The sequence below is a fragment of the Balaenoptera physalus genome (genome assembly GCF_965194825.1).
Source record: "Balaenoptera physalus genome assembly, chromosome: 3".
Classification (NCBI taxonomy): Eukaryota; Metazoa; Chordata; class Mammalia; order Artiodactyla; family Balaenopteridae; genus Balaenoptera; species Balaenoptera physalus.
The window spans coordinates 44,468,735-44,488,109 of NC_138890.1; the positions used below are offsets into that span (position 1 = coordinate 44,468,735).

Consider the following 19,375-nt stretch of genomic DNA (forward strand, 5'->3'; position numbering starts at 1 on the left):
AATCAGAAGAAACATCCGTGGTGTTGTGTAACCAACTGTAAACTCCAGTGCAACCTGATGTTAACCTCAGGGATGACATGAAGAAGCTATCACCCATTTGACTAAAATAAGGATGTGTTGAAGTTGCTAATTCTCTTAAAACTATTCCTCAGTAAGGATGGTACATGGTCCCTAATTCGATTGGAAGAGCCCTTACCAAGAAAAGATCCATGAGTCCCAAATTTTAATGTGCCTGCAAATCCCATGGGGGGACATGTTAAAATGAATATTCCCAAGCCTCAACCCCCAGAGATTCTGAGGATGGTTCTAGGATCACCCCAATATGATCCTGGTAGATCCTTGGATAACATTTTGAGAAACATGTGCTTGTCAATTTCTTTCATTTTTACCAAGAGGAAAAGGAAACACAGAGAGGTTAAGAAGGAGAGGCTGTCAGCTTTATTTAGAAAGAATGTAAACTCCAACTCAGAGGGTGAAAGTTAGAGGTGGGGCTGGAAATAGAGCCCAGATCTGAGTCCCATGAGGACATCCCACAGCGGGTGGAGGAAGGAAGACGTTGAGAGGGAAAGGAAGAGGGCTTATGCCTTGTTATTGATTCATGCATTCCCAGTCTTGGTAGCTCTACATTTCAGTGGGACATGCCCCTTCACCCTGGACCTGTGGGGGTTTGCCCTCCCCCCTCTTACCAGGTCTCTGTGGATGACACACGCCTCTTCCAGGTAGGCCATGCCCTCACACACGTCCAGGCACATGCCCAGCAGGGTCTCTGCAGCAAAGAGCCCCCGCTGGCTGCGCAGGTAATCTGACAGGCAGCCGTGTTCCATGAACTCAAACACCAGGCAGATGGGGGCTTGCTCCAGGCACACTCCATAGAGCTGGACCAGTTTGGGGTGAGAGAGTTTCCTGGAGAAAAATGGCAAGGGGTGAGATGGTCTAAGTTTAGTCTCCCAAAAATACACTCCCTCCCCCAAACAAAAATGTCTCATTGAGCTGAGACCTGAAGAGTGGCAGGGACTCAGCTGGTGTATGCAAGAATGAACGAAGGCCTGTGTGGTTGGCATGTCATGGAACCAGCGGAAAGATGGGTAGGAGATGAGATTGGGGAGCGGGCAGGGCCAGACCATGGTGGGCCTTTTAGACCACAGTGAGAAGCTTGGAGTTATTCTCCATACCATGGGAAGCCATCGCTGGACTTGAGCAGGGAGGTGGCCCAAGATGGCATCAGAATGGTATTTAAAGAGCACAGCACAGAACATCCTTCCCAAGGTATCTCTGCATACTCTTGTTTTTGCCACTCACATCATGACTTCAGCCTCCTCGATGAAGTCCTCTTCTGACATAGCTCCTTCCTGAATGGTTTTGATGGCCACCTTGTCCCTGTTGAGCCAGTAGCCAAGATGCACCAACCCAAACTGCCCGCTACCAATCTCCTGCACAAAAGTGAGCTCTGAGGGATCAATCACCCATTTCCCTGGAAGAGAAAGAGGTTTCCAGAGTTGACAAGCAGTAGATATGAAGTATAGGACTACCAGGAGACTATATAGCCCTATACAGAATGTTAGCCTATTGTTAATATAACTCAAAGATGGAAAATGGTATAAGCCTGTATACTTAGAACTATAGATAGATAAAAGCATCTTTTTTCCCAAATAATAACATAGAATATGTATTGAAAGCCATGAAAAATGTGTGTGGGGACAATTACATGGAAAGAGAAAGGAGGATGGCATTAGTTGAGATATTAAAGAAAGTCAGTGAAAGGGTTCTAAGGTCCCAACCATTTCCTATACCTGATTGAAAAATTTTTATTGTCATTTTTCACATAGAGCAAGTTTTATTTGAACTGGTCATTCATTCATTCATTTATCCATCAAGAGCATCCATTATGTACATAGCACTTGCTAGGCCTTAGCAGGGGTTAGGGGTAAGGTGGTGGATTCCAAAAGGACTGGTACAGAGGTGCAAGCCAGCACACAGTCTCGCACATAGGTAGGCTTTCAATAAATGCTCAAAAAATGAATAAAAGGGATCCGAGTCTCAATTTTCACACTGGCAAAAATGAGTGGGTTCATAAAATACTCTCCGGGCTTCCATCCAGCATGGGCACATTCGGATTCCACAGGTATTAGAATTATCTTATTTTTTTAAGGAGGCTGAGGGGCATTATCCTTTCCTGATGCTTGGTCTAGTACCATAAACAGTTCAATTTCTACCTCTTTGAGGCACAGACTCAACAGAAAACAGTACCGAGCACCTACTGTGTGCAGATATGGTGCTGGTTAGGGATGGAGAGCCCACACAATGTTTCTCAAAGTATCACCCTCTAACCCCTGTGTCAAAATCACCTGGGGCACTTGTTGAAAAGGCAACCCCAGGACCCCACTATCTGGGACTGTGTTTTGGTAAATGTTGGCTCGGGGCTGGAAGTCAACACTTTTCTTAAGCATCCTATGTAACTTTGATGCACAGTGAAGCTTGAGAACCACCAATGTAGAAGACATAAAATGAAAGGTACCCCAGCCTTCTCCTCGACCAGCACAGTTTGGACCAGGGGATGCAGGCAGAAAATCACAAGTGGGTGAAACGGTTCCATAGGACAAGACGGAAGAGTAGGGCCTATGGCCCTAGAGATGCATGCCCTGCCTAAAAGGATTCAAAAAAATTTAACCCAGTGCTATGCAGACAGACATTTCTGGATGCTGCTGGCTTACAGCACTTGCAGTGGACCCATACCTAACAAACTAGATGATACAGAAGTTCTAGAAAATAGGCAAGAACACAGTACTATAGCACTGGTTTCTAATATTTTTTTCTAATAGCATTTAGCAGAGTGCTCTGTACAAAGTAGGTGCTTAGTAAACACTTCATTGATGAACTGTCATCTAAAACCAATAGACATTGATTTGACCTAGATAAATGTGCATACGTATAGATGGAATCTTACACACACTGTAAGTGTTCATTTGTGCACACCATCTCCAGATATACAGTGTACCTGTTTAATGATCATTTTACGTCTGCGGAAGTCCATTCAGAATTTACCCCAGACCTCTAGGGATGTGAGTTAGTGCAAATGAATGACATTCCCAAATGCACTGCTTACCATATCTCAGCCCTGCCGTGACCGGGGCTTTCTGCCTCCAGGAACTAACTGGATACCGGAGTCTAGTGACTAGGCCTGGGTTGATTACAAAGTGAAAGGCAGTCATTAGAGTTTTACCATAGCAACCATCCAAGTCAAATCACCAGGAAAAAATATAATCCAATGCAAAAGCTATTTTTATTCTGGAAAACGAATTCCAAAGCCCAATCACTGATATCACATCTTCCCTGAGAAGAGGTATAATGTCACAGATGGGCAGGTGGTGAAATCTCATGATTCCAGCAGCAGAATTTGCTAATGAAGAATATGTAATATAATCAAATACTTGGCATCCTTTTCTATTTGTATAGTTATTATTTATGGTCAGTTTGTCTGAGATGAAGAAACCCAGCTGGGTGTTTGTCACTTTTCTCCAAGTTCCCCTGAGAGGGTCCCCCTCTGGCCTTGTCCCTTAGAACTCACCTCCTCCATTGTGTTGGTGATAATTGACGAGGAGAGGGATGGAATCAAACACGTACTTTTCAGCCACGTAATATCGCTTGGGGTTGTCATTTGTTTCTTTGATGTGATAGTGCTTTATACAGGGGTTGTTCTCACTTAAACAAATGAAACATAAATGCAGTGATTATTAAGAAGCAATGTTTAGACCCAGAAATGTCTACTAGTAGCAGATTCCTATTAGCTTTGTTTTTTACCCTCTCACATGGATGGCAGATATATTTCAACTTGTGTGTCAGTCTTGACAGGTTGGCCTTGGGTGCTGTATTAAGGACTCTGAGGCTGCATCTGGACTCAGGATTGGTGCCATGATGGATTGGTGATGTTTCTTCCAAAACCTCAAAATGGGCAATCGTCTTGTATGTGCTACACGTTTGCCTTCCCTGCTGTGTGGATTTAACTAATCTTCAGCATATGTTAAGGAAGCATCTTGGCCCCTTCGTACTTATTTGGCTTTGTGTAGCAGAGTTAACATAGCAGCCCTGACTGCTATCCTTAGAAAGGCCTGCTTGCAAGATTGGCCCTTGGCTGGTTTCTGAGAACTTAGATTTTAGGAGGGCTCTCACCATTCTCTAACTGATAAGGATGGCTCCCTATACCTAAATTGTCTGTATAAACAATGTGGCTTATGCTCAATGCTTGCTTTTCTCCTGGGAGTCTGGAATTTTGCTATGTGCTAGGCAGAGGGTACCCAGGTGACCAGCCCCCAGTGAAAGGATCTGTAAGGTTCTGGCACGTAGTAAGGACTCAATAAATGGTGGATAGTTTTATTAGCAGAGCCAGAACTAGAACTCATATTTTCTCGCTTGCAGTCAAAAGTATCTTTTCTGTTATTCTTTGGATTAAATTATAAATGCATCAGATACAAGACCAGGTATTTTATTCCTTTAGAGCTTTGCACTCAGGGATGCCAACTGGGAAGGGAACCTGGCATCCGGCCCTAGCTCTGTCACTTTCTAGGTAAGTGACTTCAGTTATGTTCTTAATCTCCCTAGCCTTGGTCTTCTCACAGGGATCAGGGAAACACAGTATTTCTAGGGACTCCTCTACCTCTTGCACTGTCTGACTTTCCTGTGTGTGGTTCATCGCTCACCCACCTCAGGACTGTCTCTCCCCACTTCGCTGAGTTAGCACCATACCTTACGATGGCCTTGGTGAAAACAGACACAGTGTATGTCCCTGGAGTCCTGGAATCTCGTACCATGAAGGCTCCTTCTTTGCCCTGGAAGGGTTAGAAAGAATGGAAAATCAGCGATCCCAGGAAACCAGGCTCATGCATCCAGCTTCACTTTCTTGCCTGTGAAAGGAGGAAATACTGTAGGCCAGCTTGGCACAGAGCAGCCTTTCAGCTATAATGGCTACCGTTTCATTCATTCATTCCAGAGACATTTCTTGAGCTCCTACCATGGTTCCAAGACTATTCTAGTGATGACATCAACAGTAAACGAAGGCAGACAGACACAAGCTCTGCCCTCTTGGAGCTCATTACAGATATTGTCCAGCCCTCACCACAACATTGCAGCCTAGATGTTACTATCTTCAATTTCCTGATGAGGATACTGAGTGCTGCAGAGCTGAAGTGACTTTCTCACGACCTACAAATATAGGTGGCAGACCTGGGATTTGAACCTTGAATGTGGCAGGTGAGCAAAACCTTTGCTCATTCTACTAGTCTATGGTGCCTCCATTCAACAAACATTAGAAGCCATTTCTCTGTTGCCCACAAGGGCACAAAACTTCTGTCTTGGAAGCTTCACCATTTTCTTAATGGGAATATATTTTGCAGGCCCTTTCTCAAGTGCTGATTTTGCTGCAGGGCAAAAGGAGAAAGAACACGAAGCTGCTGGTTGCGTGAGGGAAGTGGAGAGAAGGGAAAGCCCCCAAGATATACCCTTCACCCCACTGACAATTTTGCCAGTGCTGATGAAATAAGTACTAACAAACGGGGAGACCAGTTTTTTCAGTCCTGGTAGGAACTTGAAAGTCTTAACTCTGTTTTTTTGAGTACTTTGTGTCTAAGGCTCTGTTCCTACCCACCTGTCAATCTGTGCTGGTGATATTGGCAAAATCTGTTGCTATGGTTTGCTTAACTTAGGCATACCGAGGGCCATAAGTGAAAGCCAGAGAGAGAAGAGCCTCGTGTGGTGGGCATACACTTGTTGTATATGGAGCAAAATATACACAGTTTAGAAGCTCTTCCACCCCCTAATCCCAAAGGTGGGTCATCTACACATACAAATAATCCGCAGATGGCCATGCTGATTGTTTGCATCCTAGAATCTCAGGGTTAGAAAAGACCTTTTAGAAGAACCTAGAAAGGTTCTCTAGCCCAGGGTTATCCCAACCTCAGTACTATAGACGTTTGGGGTGCAGTAATTCTTTGTCATGGGGGCTGCCCTGTCATCATAGGATGTTTAGCAACATCCCTGGCCTCTATCAACTGGATGCCAGACATTGTCACATGTTCCCTGGGGGACAAAATCACCCCTGGTGGAAAACCACTGATCTGGCCTAACTCCCTAAACCCCTGTGCCCCAAACTTTGTTGGTGATCACAATCCCCTGAAGAATCTAAAGCACAGAACAAGACAAAACAAAACAACGACTTCGAGCAGTTTACCATGCTCCCCCCACCCCCGTCCGCCTCCCCATACCTACACACTTGGAATCTCCAGGACTGAGGCCCTGGGACCTGAACTTTTTTTTTTTTTAAATTAATTAATTTATTTATTTATGGCTGTGTTGGGTGTTCATTGCTGCACGCAGGCTTTCTCTGGTTGCGGCGAGCAGGGATTACTCTTCGTTGCGGTGCACGGGCTTCTCATTGCGGTGGCTTCTCTTGTTGCAGAGCACGGGCTCTAGGCGCATGGGCTTCAGTAGTTGTGGCTCACGGGCTCAGTAGTTGCAGCACGCAGGCGCTAGAGCACAGACTCAGTAGTTGTGGTGCACGGGCTTAGTTGCTCCGCGGCATGTGGGATCTTCCCGGACCAGGGCTTGAACCGTGTCCCCTGCATTGGCAGGTGGATTCTTAACCACTGCACCACCAGGGAAGTCCCGGGACCTGAACTTTTAAAAGGCTTATGGACATCCAGATTTGGTCTCCACTGACTCAACTGAAAATGCATTTCTTATTTATAACAGTCCTGAAGAGTAGTCCCTGTCATCTGAAAGAGCACTAATAGTTAGAAAGTTCATCCTCATGTAGACACGTAACCTGCTTCCTCTGACTTGGCCCTAAACCCGCAGAGGGGAATCTGGGGGGGATGGTTGGCCCTTACATCATTGTGCATTCTTGCCAAACTTAGAGGTTACCACAACAACTTTGTGAGACTCCCAAAACTCTTCTTCTCTCTGCTGGGAGATTCAAGAGTCTATTTTGAAATTTGAGGGAAGCGGAGGGTAGGGGAGTTGGACGAAGGTGGTCAAAAGGTACACATTTCCAGTTATAAGATATATTCTGGGGATGTAATGTACAGCATGGTGACTACAGTTAACAATACCGTATTGTATATTTGAAAGTTGCTCAGAGTAGATCTTAAAAGTTCTCATCACAAGAAAAAAAATTGTAACTATGTGTAGAGATGGATGTTAACTAAAATTGTATTAATCATTTTGCAATATATACATAAATCAAATCATTATGTGGCACACCTTCAAATTATACAATGTTATAGGTCAATTATATCTCACTAAAACTGGAAAAAGAAAGGAAGAAATTCAAAGCTGAGACCTGAATCTTCGTCTCTGTTTTCCACCCTTGACCTTCCTTTCTCAAGGTCGTGAGCTAGGGCTGCCCTAGCTGTTGCCTGAAAGCAGGGGAAGAAATGAGGAAAATACAGAAAGCTGCTACATTTCTTTTTCCAAGATGTCGTAGTACTCTAGGACAGTCCTAGTATTCTGTCTTTGTACACACAGAATTTACTTTAATGATTTTGTATTTCATGAATTTTTTGAAATTTAAGAAAATGAGTTGTCAATCTTTCTGGACCAATAGTACAACCTTATGCCCATAATTAGCCTCCCACATTTTTTACAGTGTGCTCTGTGCATGACCTTGGACATGGTGAGGGCAGAGGAGAACTAACCAGATTCTTATTTTCGTCTTCTCAGATATGAGTGTAAACTGTTTATCCAGTGCACTAGTAAACACCCTTCTAACTTTTGCATGCAAATCACCCTTTTAAAAAACTTGATTTTCCAATAATTAGATTTTCCCCCCTTTGGGGTCAGTAGTTTATTCAGTTTCTGAAGTAAAGGTGATCTATGTGACACCAAAAAACCCCAGATTAGTTCATTAGATTTTAAAACAGCTTTTGAAGCCTAATTTAGATAACATGAAATTCTCCTCTTTTAAGTGTACAAATCAGTGATTTTTATCAAAATCACAGAGTTGTATAACCATCACCAGAATATTTCATCACATCCAAAAGACACCTCAGTATCATTTGCACCCCTGCCACACTCATATGACTTCTCTAGAGATTTGCCTATTCTAGAAATTTCATGTAAATGAAATCATATACTATGTGGTCTCTTATGACTGGATTCTTACTCTTAGCATATTGTTTACAAGGTTCATCAAGTTGTAGCATGTATCAGTACTTCATTCCTTTTTATGGCTGCATAATATTCCGTTGTATGGATTACACCACATTTTGTTTATCTATTCATCAATTGCTGGGCGTTTGGGTTGTTTCAACCTTTGGCTGTTGTGAATAATGAATTTGTGTCTGGCTTCTTCTACTCGACATCATGTTTGTGATATTCATCCATGTATTACATGTACCATCACTTGTCTTCAAAATTTCTCCCCTTTTGCCCAAATATCAAAGCTTTTGCTCTTGCCTCACTGAAATGTGATGGGTTAAGTTCAAGACAGGAAGAAACTAAACTTTAGCGGAGGCAGACATTATCTACATATGTAACTTATTCTAAAGGGAAGAAACATAGACCAAAAAGACCCCAAGTTTATCAACTATCTGTGAAGAAGGGAGTGGTAATGTCTCTTCTATTTAATTAAGAATGTTTTGTTGTTGTTATTCTTTCAAAGAAACCATTATTATTTTTTTTTAATTTGTGATTAGAGAGGGGCCCAACTGTTAACAAGAGTAAACTGATCCACAGACATCAGACAAAGGAGAGGTAAAGTTTTCAGTCAGCTCTGCCGAGGACGGGAGGCTGGCAGAGCTCTTCCTCCATCGTAGTTGCTCTAGGTGGCATTCAGTGCTGGTGACAGGAAACTCTGGTTTAGGGCTGAGGCAGCACAGGGTTCTGAGGAAAAGGAGGCATCCGGCATGTGCCTTATCACCTACTTCCTGCAAGGGGCTCAGAGGAAGTCACAACCACCAAGAATGGTGGAGTCTAAAGGGTCTCTGCTCCTGTCATTGCCATGCATAGGGGCACTGATCTGTGCAATGCAACCAGGGTAGGTCGGGGAGGGGGCTTGTTCCCATGGGATATAGTCAAGGTCTCACTTTACCTTTTACTATTTTATCTAGAAAAGTAAAGATGTAACAATAGAAAAAAAAAATCATGCCAAGGGGGTAAAATACACAGATGGGAAGTATAGGGATGGGAGAATAGAACTTAACTCATATATTCCCTTACTAACTGTGTGTGTGTGCATGTGTATATGTGTATGTGTGCATGTGTGTGTGTATGTGTGCATGTGTATATGTGTATGTGTGCATGTGTGTGTGTGTGTGTGTGTGTGTGTGTGTCTATGAAGAAGCGTCCCTGCTCTAGTCCCGGCTATGCCACTGCTTTACACTCAGTTTACTCCCCTGTAGCACAAAGGGGATGGACCAGGTGTTCTTTAAAAGGAATTCTAACTCAGTCTATAATTCTGTCAACACAGATGTTTCCTGATTAAATGCAGGAGCTTCAGTTTTCTCAGTTGTAAAATGACTTTTGCAAGATGGTTGGGAGAATTAAAGTGCCTAAAACAGTTCCTGGAATATAATACCAGAACAAGGACTATTAGAGCTATCATTAGCTGTTATTATCACACGCTATGGTATACCACCTGTTATAAGTATTAATGCCATTGTCTGCTTTCATCTGAGACATGTTGACTGTTAGGAATTTACTTCTTTCTTTCTGTCCGTATGATTTGAAGGGCACCTTACAGAAGATAATCTTGCTACACAGGGTAGGTTATTGTGAAAAAGATGGACTGATAACTTACAGCTTGTTCACACTGCATTGTAATTTAAGAGTGTCTCTGACAGATAGCCACTCTTCATTCTGGAGGTGGTTCATTTCTTTTCTTGAAAAAATCCTGGTATGGAGTCAGTACTGTATCTTTAATAACATCTTAGAATCATGGAAATATGATAAACCAATGTCTTAGATAAGGCTTCTGCCCAAAATTCAGGTCACCCAACGTATGCAATGCTGTAAAGTATAGAGTACCTGCTTGCAAAGAATTCACCCTCTACCTAAATGGGTTATGACAGAAGAGAGACGGCTGAGGTCCGAGGCTGAGTGAAAACAGAGCCACTGGAGATGTCATGACATTGCACCATAGGGGTTCAAAGGTGTGGAAAAACCACACTCCACAGCTTGTGGGAGGGAAAGCATGAGAGGCTTCTTAGAGGAGGTGCTATCTGAATAATTGATAGGACACAATAGGAGATATTTTCTGTGGTTCCCAAACTTGGGTTAGACCCAGAACCACCTGGGTACCACTTCCTAAGGTTCTGACTGGTGAGGGCTGGAGTCCTGGAATTTGTATTTTTAAAAAGCTCCCCAATGATGCTTATGATTAGCCAGCTTCTCCTACAGCATATTTGTTAATTTAAAAACACTTCTTAAGCATTTGCTATATTCATTCACTCAATAAATATTCATTGAGCAACTACGTTATCATAGGTACAGTTCTGGGGTCCTGTGTACAGCAGGAACAAGGTAAAGGGTTTATATTCTAGTGGAGAAATATGCACGGGGCAGCACATCAGGAGATTTAGTTAATAAAAATAAAATAAATACATTTTTGGTCAATAATAATGAATCAATCAATCTTTTAAGGGTCCTATAATTGTTAGATAGGGAGACACTAAATTCACCCCTGAAACAATTCAGCTGATGTTTCAAACATCATACAATATAGGGACCCACTGAAGTTTGTCCTTATATTACCTAAGGAGGCAAAGAGGATTTGGTGAAGTAGTCTAGAATATTAATAAGGAGGAATGTTTCAACTGCCCTAGCAAGCAGAATGTATTTAAGTGTCTCCAAAGAACTGCTGTAAAATAGAAATCATCTTTTGCTAATCATTAATGTGGGCTGTTTTAGGTGCTCCATGGGCAATACTTCATTAACCAATGTGGGATTGAAAATAACAAAACTGCACTTGTTTAAACTCAGTATAATTCTTATTTAATTATAAGTTCTTATTGGTTAATTTAATAATTTATTATGTTATCCAATAACATAGGTGCTGAGTGGGCCACATATGCATCACAAGTTTGACTTGAAAAAATATAGATTCCCACGAACTAACCCTGGAGAGTCCGATTCTGTAGGTCTGGGCTGGGGCCTGGGAATCTGTATTTTTAAAAATTTCCCAGTGATTCTAATGTGCGATATTGGGAACCACAGGAAATAATTAAGTGCTGAGTCCAGGTGGAACCAAGGAGAAACCAGAGTCTAGTAATGACTCAGCTTAATTCCTCTTCCTCCATGAAATCTTTCTAATTCTTCTAGAATATTCTCAGAACTCTAAGGCCACTGAAAGCCTACTGAATATGTTCAGTTTTTCTTAGATTATCCTCTGTTTCTTCAGAGTTTGTCTTGTTTCCCAATGGAGTCTAAAGCTTATTGAGATCAAAGACCCTGTCTCAAGTATCTCTATGTGCTTAGATCTGTGCTCAGCAAAATGGTAAGGTATGTGAGTTTATACTGAGAAATCCTAATAAAGGAAATGGTGCAGACGTCATAAAGGCAACAGATGCTGACTGAGACGGCTGACATCATACAGACTGCCTGTTTTGCAGCCGTCACTGGTAAACACAAATAGTCTTTTGGAAAATCCGCAGACAACTGGACTTGCCCTCTTTGATGAGAACAAAACTGCCCACGGGCAGAGCATCTCACCTTGTCCTCTTTGCCAGCTGCCTGCTCACTGGCAACTTAACCAAAGGAGAAAAAGTTCACTGCTCCAAAATATGACTGTGGGCTCTCTTCCCGTCTCCATTTCCTCTTATAGAAATTATATTTTTGCCTTTGATAGAATGAATCAATCTATTATCAGTTTCCCTTGTGCAAAAGTAAATAGTATATTAATCAACTATATGCCTTTAGATTATTCTTTGACAATATTCATCATCCCTCCACCTTCCCATCACAGACTTTCATTCCCTACCTGATATCTTCCCAGGTCTCCTTCTCTAAGCTCACCTCTAGCCACTGTCCAAACTGGTGATGGTTACCGGTTTGGGTGATCAACTGTCCCAGTTTGTCTGGGACTGAGGTGCGGGGGCTCTGGGGCCATAGGACTCTCAGTTTTAAAACTGGAACAGTTCCAGGCAAACCAGGATGAGTTGGTCACTCCAGCTTCATTCCATGCAGGAGAGGTTTGCAGTTTAAGATTCTTAAAGATAGGAAATACCTTCAAACCATAACTGGAAAATGGCAGGAACAGGGCTAACATTTTGGCACAGAGAGACTGATGCCTCCATCAACCCAGGCCTACTGTTTACTGGTCTCACTGGTGAGGCTTGTGTTGGGCGCGGGTCATTAACATCATTTGAATATTAGATTCACCTGGAGAGATTTTCCTCTAAATTACGAATAGCCTGGACCCTACCCACTAGAGGTTTTCTTCTTTTTTAACATCTTTGTTGGAGTATAATTGCTTTACAATGGTGTGTTAGTTTCTGCTGCGTAACAAAGTGAATCAGCTATACGTATACATATAGCCCCACATCCCCTCCCTCTTGCATCTCCCTCCCACCCTCCCTATCCCACCCCTCTAACCCACTAGAGATTTTGATTTAATGAATCTGGGCTGGGACCTGGGCATTGGTATTTTGAAAATGTTTCCCAGGTGATTTTAATGTGCAGACAGGCCTGCGAACCACTGCTCTAAGCAAATACGCTGATAAATTGATTGATTTCTCTGTAGAAAGCTTTCTCTCAATACCTCCATGCATTTGGTTTCTCTGCAAGAGCCCTAAATGTGCAATTTTCCATGCTACTTTAAGTGTGGTCTATGGATGGGTGCCAGTTAGCAAATTGTTATTGGTCCACCTCCAGACAAAAAAATGAAATTGAGAGTAATCATTTAGAATCTTTTTATAGCAATCAGACAGAGCAATTTTATGTCTAATGAATCTAATACTAATAAAAAATTGGACTTGCATTTTTTTATGTCTTTGCTTCTTATTTTTGCTTTTTATTTTTTCTGATAATTCATTTTTATTGTATTTTACAAAATATAAGTCTGTGACAGATTGGAAATTAAAAACCAACCACAAAAAGTAGTCCATCACCACAGATACTTTGAGAGGCACTGTTTTAGAATAACAAGTGATCTTCTGATCCAGGAAGAGAAGGTTTTACCTTGCATGCCAGTCAATTGATGGCAGCTTCCTGGAGCACTGTTTTGAGAAGGATCCCAAAGCCATGAACTCTGAGCAACTGTGTCGGCCACAGGACCAGGAGCAGACAGTGGCAGTATGCATCTGGGTAATTGTCATCCCTGATTTAGTCCAGTGCTCCTCTTGTACTCATTGAGAAACTGAGGCCCAGAAGGAAGAAGAGATGTTCCCGAAGTCACACACTGAGTTGGAGCGAGAGCAGTGGCCAGGACCCAGTACTTTCCTCACCACACCATGCCTTCTCTCCCTTCCTTAATCCTGACACCCCTGGGTAAGGTCAGTCCTGCTCCCGATACCGTATGGCTCTCAAGAAGAACGATTGCATGAAAAATAAAACAAGTGGTGTATTTCCTCTGGATCCACACACAGCCCAACCAGGCGGAATCTGAGTCACAGGCACTCCTGACCCAGTCAGAGACGCAGGCAAGGAAGACCAGCACCACAGCTCCCCAGGGCCAGCCATCACAGCCCGAAAGACCACCCACAGAAGCTGTGGTCACGGTCACACGTGAATACCAAGGCCTTTGATCCTCTCCAGGTTTCTTATACTGATGTATGCTAACCCTGTGAACCCCCAGAATGCTTTTACCAGACATGGACACCACTGTTAATCCAATATGTCAACTCACTGCATTAGCACAAACCACAGCATGGCTGAAAAAAAGTAACACAATTCATTTTATTTGAAGTTAAAAGACAGTTTAAGGAGACTTACTGTGTCCAAAAGAAGTTTCTCAGCTTTGTCTCGGCTGATACTCTTATTGTACCACCTGAAAGTAGGAAAAAGTCATATGTCAATGACATTTTTAAAAATTTCATTATTTACTTATGAAAGATAATTAATGACAGAAAATTTTTTGTTCTTTTTGTTTCTACCAATGCTTTCAAACTCAAAAGCAAAAGCATGAACCATTTCCAGGTAATAAAATGTTTAATTGGAACAAATGAATCAGAATTGGTGAAATGTTGATAATTGTTGAAGCTGGGTTTTGGGTACATGGAGGTTCATCATATTTTTCTCTCTACTTTTGTGCATGTTGGAAATTTTCCACATTAAAATTTTAGAAAACATTTATCTTCTGCTCTATTTTGTAAGTCAGTGGGTGATTATTAGCAGGATGATGCTAGGGCAGCTATAAAAATTTAATATAAATTTGAAAGTGTAGCAAATATCCTTTTAAAACAATTGCAGTATTTTCCTCTGTAAGACTGGTTTTCAAGATCTTCTGCAAAATAATTAAATTTTTTCCCAGCTGCACAAAAGCTCCTGCACAAATGACATTGACAGTGTCTCATAAGGCTAGTTTATCTTTGTAAAAAATGCAAATGTAGAAAAACCTGAGGCATTACTGTTATTCCTTGTCAAAGGAATGCTAAATTTATTTGCTGAAAAAACTAAAAAATTTTGATGGATGTAATCTGCTAAAAGTAAGGTAAACATTCACATATTTTTTCTACTTTTACGAAGTGAACTAACCTGAGATTGAGCTTCAAAGTTAGTTTAAAAGGAAAATGTGTCACGGGGTTCATGTGATGACACGATATTGTTTAATTTTGTGTTTCTGATTTTATCATACAGCTGTTTTAATTTCTTAAGATTTCTGGCTAATTTTCTCAGGATTAGTGTCTCATTTCTTCTCTGGAGAAGTTTTAAAATCAAATTTTCTATAAGCAATTTGAATAATAGATTAAATGTATAAATAAAAAAAGAAAGTAAAGATACTTCTTGATTTTTGCTACCAAAGAATAGATCTTAGCCTGAAATAATTCATGTCAGACACCTTTAGGAACCAATGCAGTGTGAAGGAATGATTTGGATAATGGGGAAAAGCAAATCTAAGTACACTATGGGTTCAGTGTCATTTTTATAGTTTGATTTCATTAACATATATAGTGCTGAAAGCTCTTCTTGATACATCTGAGCATTTGAAACTAGCAGTCCAGCTCCTTGCCTGGCTGGCCAATAATCTGTATGTGTAGCATATCGTACTCAAGCAAGCAACAACAGATGACATGTAACATAAATGCAGTGTGGTATCATTCTGGGAATTTTAATGACTGATGACTCTAAACTAGAATTATACAAGTTATACAAAGATACTAACTGACTTTTCATAAAGTTTCCATTAAAACAGCCTCGATATGAACTTTGGCTTCCTGAGTATGCCCTGATTAGTCTCTTTTGCATTAGCTGTAGCTAGGCTGAAATCATATCTCTGGTCAGTGGACTCTATCAAACTTTGCTGGGGGGAAAGCTCCAGCCATACTCTGGTGAGAACTTTAAGACTGCAAAGAATATTTAGCTAAAGTGTAGCTCACCTATCATGTGTCAGAAAGTGTTATCAGCAGGTTATGAGACTTGCCCAAGGTCAATGAGCTAGTAAGGCATAGCCAGAATGTGAACCCAGCCATTTTGGCTCCAGAGTCCATGCTTTTATCATCACCATAAAGAGCCTGTAACTATCATATACCAGGGACTTAAGGAAAAACATTACCAGGCTCCCTCTCTCCCCCCAGAAAATCCTAGTTTGCTATGCTGTAGCCCCCAACTCCACATCTTTCAGGGGTTACACCTGTCAGATACAGTTCTTGCAATCTGCAAACTCCTAAGGAACGTAATCTTCGCACTATTTATCATGTGCATGCTCTCACATGGGTCCTTCTTTCCTTATCTATATTTTAATACAAAAATTAAATGTGTAACGTATAAGTTTGAAAGAGAAATGAAATGGAGTGAAATAATTTATATTCTTTTACTACCCCTACTCCCTGTATCTTCTAAAGTAGAGCTCTTCAAACTGGAGCATGTGCAAACAGGAGCATTATTTTTATAATTTTGTTGTCTGGTGAAAAAACAACTAAAAAGTGGTAAAAAAAAAAATGTGAGTGATTTTTTAGGGTTGAAGTTTTTCAGTGTTGTTAACACTTGAACCATATCCTGGCCTCCCTGCCCACTTATTACGTTAGAGGAGACAGAATGATCATCAGTTAACAATCAGCTGTGGAAATTAATAAGCCCAGGGGGAGAGAAGTTCTGGGTGGGGAAGCAACACCACTTACCAAACTTGTTTGGTTATTTGAGAGTAGCCACGACTAGGGGAATTAGTGGATTCATCTGAGCTTTTTTAAAAAAATTGTTCTAAATTAATTTGATTTACAATGTTGTGTTAGTTTCTTCTGTACAGCAAAGTGAGTCAGTCATACATATACATATATCTACTCTCTTCTAGACTCCATTCTCATATAGGTCATTGTAGAGCACCAAATAGAGTTCCCTGTGCTATACAGTAGGTTCTTATTAGTTATCTTTTATATATAGTAGTGTGTATATGTCAATCCCAATCTCCCAATTTATACCCCACTTTCCCCCTTGATAACCATAAGTTTTCTACATCTGTGACTCAATTTCTGTCCTGTAAATAAGTTCATTGGTACCATTTTTTTAGATTCCACATAAGAGTGATATCATACGATATTTCTTTGTCTGACTTACTTCACTTCATCTGAGCTTTTGAACACATGCAACTGGATGGTACTTTCCAACTCAGTGGGCTCTTAGAACTTATTTAGTTGAAGCCTGGCAAATATGCTTCATCTTACGTGTCAGCTCTGATCAGTTAGTACTGGCTGCCTGGAGCTGTGTGTTGCAAAGATCGAAGCCAGTCTGAGCTCAGGGAGTAAGAATGTCACTATCTAAGAGTGATGTCTGCCCTGAGTTCAGGCACAAGGAGGGAATGTCAGCAAGAGTGCCACAATTTGCTTTCCTTCATCTTACCTGACCCTTCAGTTTAAGGAAAAGGGATCTGAGATCCAACCTGGTGAAGAAATTTGCCCAAAGTCATGTCCCCAAACCACGGCAGGAGACCTGAAGCCAATCAACTTACCAACCCATGATCATGTTCCCGGGGTACAATTTTGAGTTCTTATGCAGATATCTAGACAATGTTAAGTTCAAGGAAAAAAGTAATCATATTGGGCCTTTTTTTTGGTATACCCAGATATAATAACTAACTATCTGGATGCTTGTTTATGAGCCATTTAATTCTCTAGCTACGATTCCATATCTGAAATGCAAGCTGACAGAGTGCAGAATAAATAGAGTTCACAGACTGTTTTGTTTGTATGCTGTAGTGTTTCATTTTAAAAGTGACTTAAACTATCTTCAAGAGAGGGAATATACCTTTTTTTTTGCCCCAAGCTCCATCATTCCCTATGGCCTTATACTCTGTTGGAAGTTTGAATGTGCCCCTTCTATCATAAATGAAGAAATTCTGATTAAAAGTAAAAAACCAAAACAAAAAGAAAACTTCCCAGCCTAGTGATCATTTGAAATAAATGCCTAATTTTTTCTAAAGGTGTTGACTGTAAAATAATAAAAGAATTTTATTTTTTAAGCATATCTCATATATTTCATTACAGTTCGAGTATTCTTGGAAGTGATGACTCCTGTTAGCTGAGGGAGGGGCTTCTCTTACCCACTTGATCAAAATGAATCTCAGGTTGAGAGACTCTTCAGAAAATGATAGTTCTTCACTATAGAATCTATTAGAATTTCAGCAACAAATAACTTGACCACATTTGAACTAATAAGAACACAAATGAGTTAATAGAAGGTTTCATTAGCTAGCATTCTTCAACCCTGGTATCTTAAGCTTGATAAGTACTTAAAATTTTATCTTTAAATGATTTTGAACTTACAGAAAAGTTGTAAAATACTGTAAAAGAACTCCCACATATAGATGAACCAATTGTTGATATTTTGCACATTTGCTTTACCATTCTGTCCAGATAGATAGATAGAGAGATAGGTAGATAGATATAGATAAATAGATTTTTTTGAGCCATTTGAGAATAGACTTTTACCCCTAAGTACTTCAGTATGTATTTCTAATAAGTAGAATATACACTTGTATAACCATAGTACAATTACCAAAATCATGAAATTTAACACTGATACAATACTATTACCTAATTTTAGACCTTATTCAAATTTCATCAGTTGTCTCAATAATATATGTTGTAACTCTTTTTGGTTTGCTTTTTTATGGTTCAAGATTGATCCAGGATTACTGGTGCATTTAGTTACCCCATCTCTTCAGTTTTTTAATGTGGACCAATTTCTCAGCCTTTCATGTCTTTCATGATATTAACATTTTTGTAGAGCACAGGGCAGTTATTTTGTAGACTATCCTCAGTTTGGATTTGTCTATTATTTCCTCATGAATAATTCAGGTTATGCATGTTTGGGCAGGAATATCACAGAAGTGATGTTGTGTCCTTCTCAGTGTATCACATCAGGAGATGCACGGTGTCTGCTTGCCCCATTATTGATGTGAACTTGGATCATTTAGTTAAGATGGGATCTATCAGATATTTCCTCTTTGTTATTAGTAAGTGGTTTGTGAGAAGATACTTTGAAACTATGTAAATATCAAACTTTCACCACCTATTTGTGACACTCATTGATGATTCTTGCCTGAATCAGTTGGTACTTTGAGTTATAAAATGGTGATTTTTAAACTTTATCATTCCTTCTACATTCATTAGTTGGCATTTTGCTGCAAGAAAGAGTTTTTTCTCTTCTTGCCCATTTATTTATTTACTTACTTATCTGTCAAGCTATTTATTTATTATTGATTTTTTTATTTTACTCAGTGGATTGTAGTCCCTTACTGTCATTATTTATTTTGATACTCAAATTATCCCAGATTTAGTCAGAAGGAGCATTTTTAAGCTGACTTCTGTGATCATTCAATATGTTCACATTATTTAACAAAAAAATATTGGGGGGTACTTCTTTACTTTTTGATGCATCAAAATGTTCCAGTTTCATCTTTGTTCTTTCCCTGCCCCGACTCTGAATCCCCAAGCCATTTCTCCAAGAAGTGTTAGTTCTTTTTAGTGGGAAGTGTTATTTAAAAACCAAGATCTGAGTGTACACATTGCTACTGTAGTATTATTGCCTCTGGGCCTTCCAGCAGCTGAGCTAGGAAATAACATGTACATGGTGAGTACATTGTACTCTACACTTGAATTTTATTAAACATTAAGTAATTCCATTAAAATTATATCCATGTGGGGCTTCCCTGGTGGCACAGTGGTTAAGAATCCGCCTGCCAATGCAGGGGACACAGATTCGAGCCCTGGGCCGGGAAGATCCCATATGCCGCGCA

General features: G+C 40.5%; 2 protein-coding genes across 2 annotated transcripts in view; one reads left to right on the top strand and one right to left on the bottom strand.

The window, feature by feature from the left end:
- Positions 1 to 19,375, top strand: part of MED7 (mediator complex subunit 7) — a 118,178-nt gene that overhangs the window by 24,983 nt on the left and 73,820 nt on the right. The gene's annotated exons all lie outside the window — the stretch shown is intronic.
- ITK (IL2 inducible T cell kinase) overlaps positions 1 to 19,375 on the bottom strand; it is a 69,432-nt gene that overhangs the window by 10,628 nt on the left and 39,429 nt on the right. The window contains exons 8-13 of the mRNA XM_082453916.1: positions 13,918 to 13,972; positions 4,741 to 4,823; positions 3,566 to 3,699; positions 3,104 to 3,178; positions 1,300 to 1,471; positions 687 to 903 (exon numbers count right to left, since the gene is read on the bottom strand). Of these exons, the coding sequence (XP_082310042.1) occupies positions 687 to 903; positions 1,300 to 1,471; positions 3,104 to 3,178; positions 3,566 to 3,699; positions 4,741 to 4,823; positions 13,918 to 13,972 (736 nt within the window). The remainder of the gene's footprint in view (positions 1 to 686; positions 904 to 1,299; positions 1,472 to 3,103; positions 3,179 to 3,565; positions 3,700 to 4,740; positions 4,824 to 13,917; positions 13,973 to 19,375) is intronic.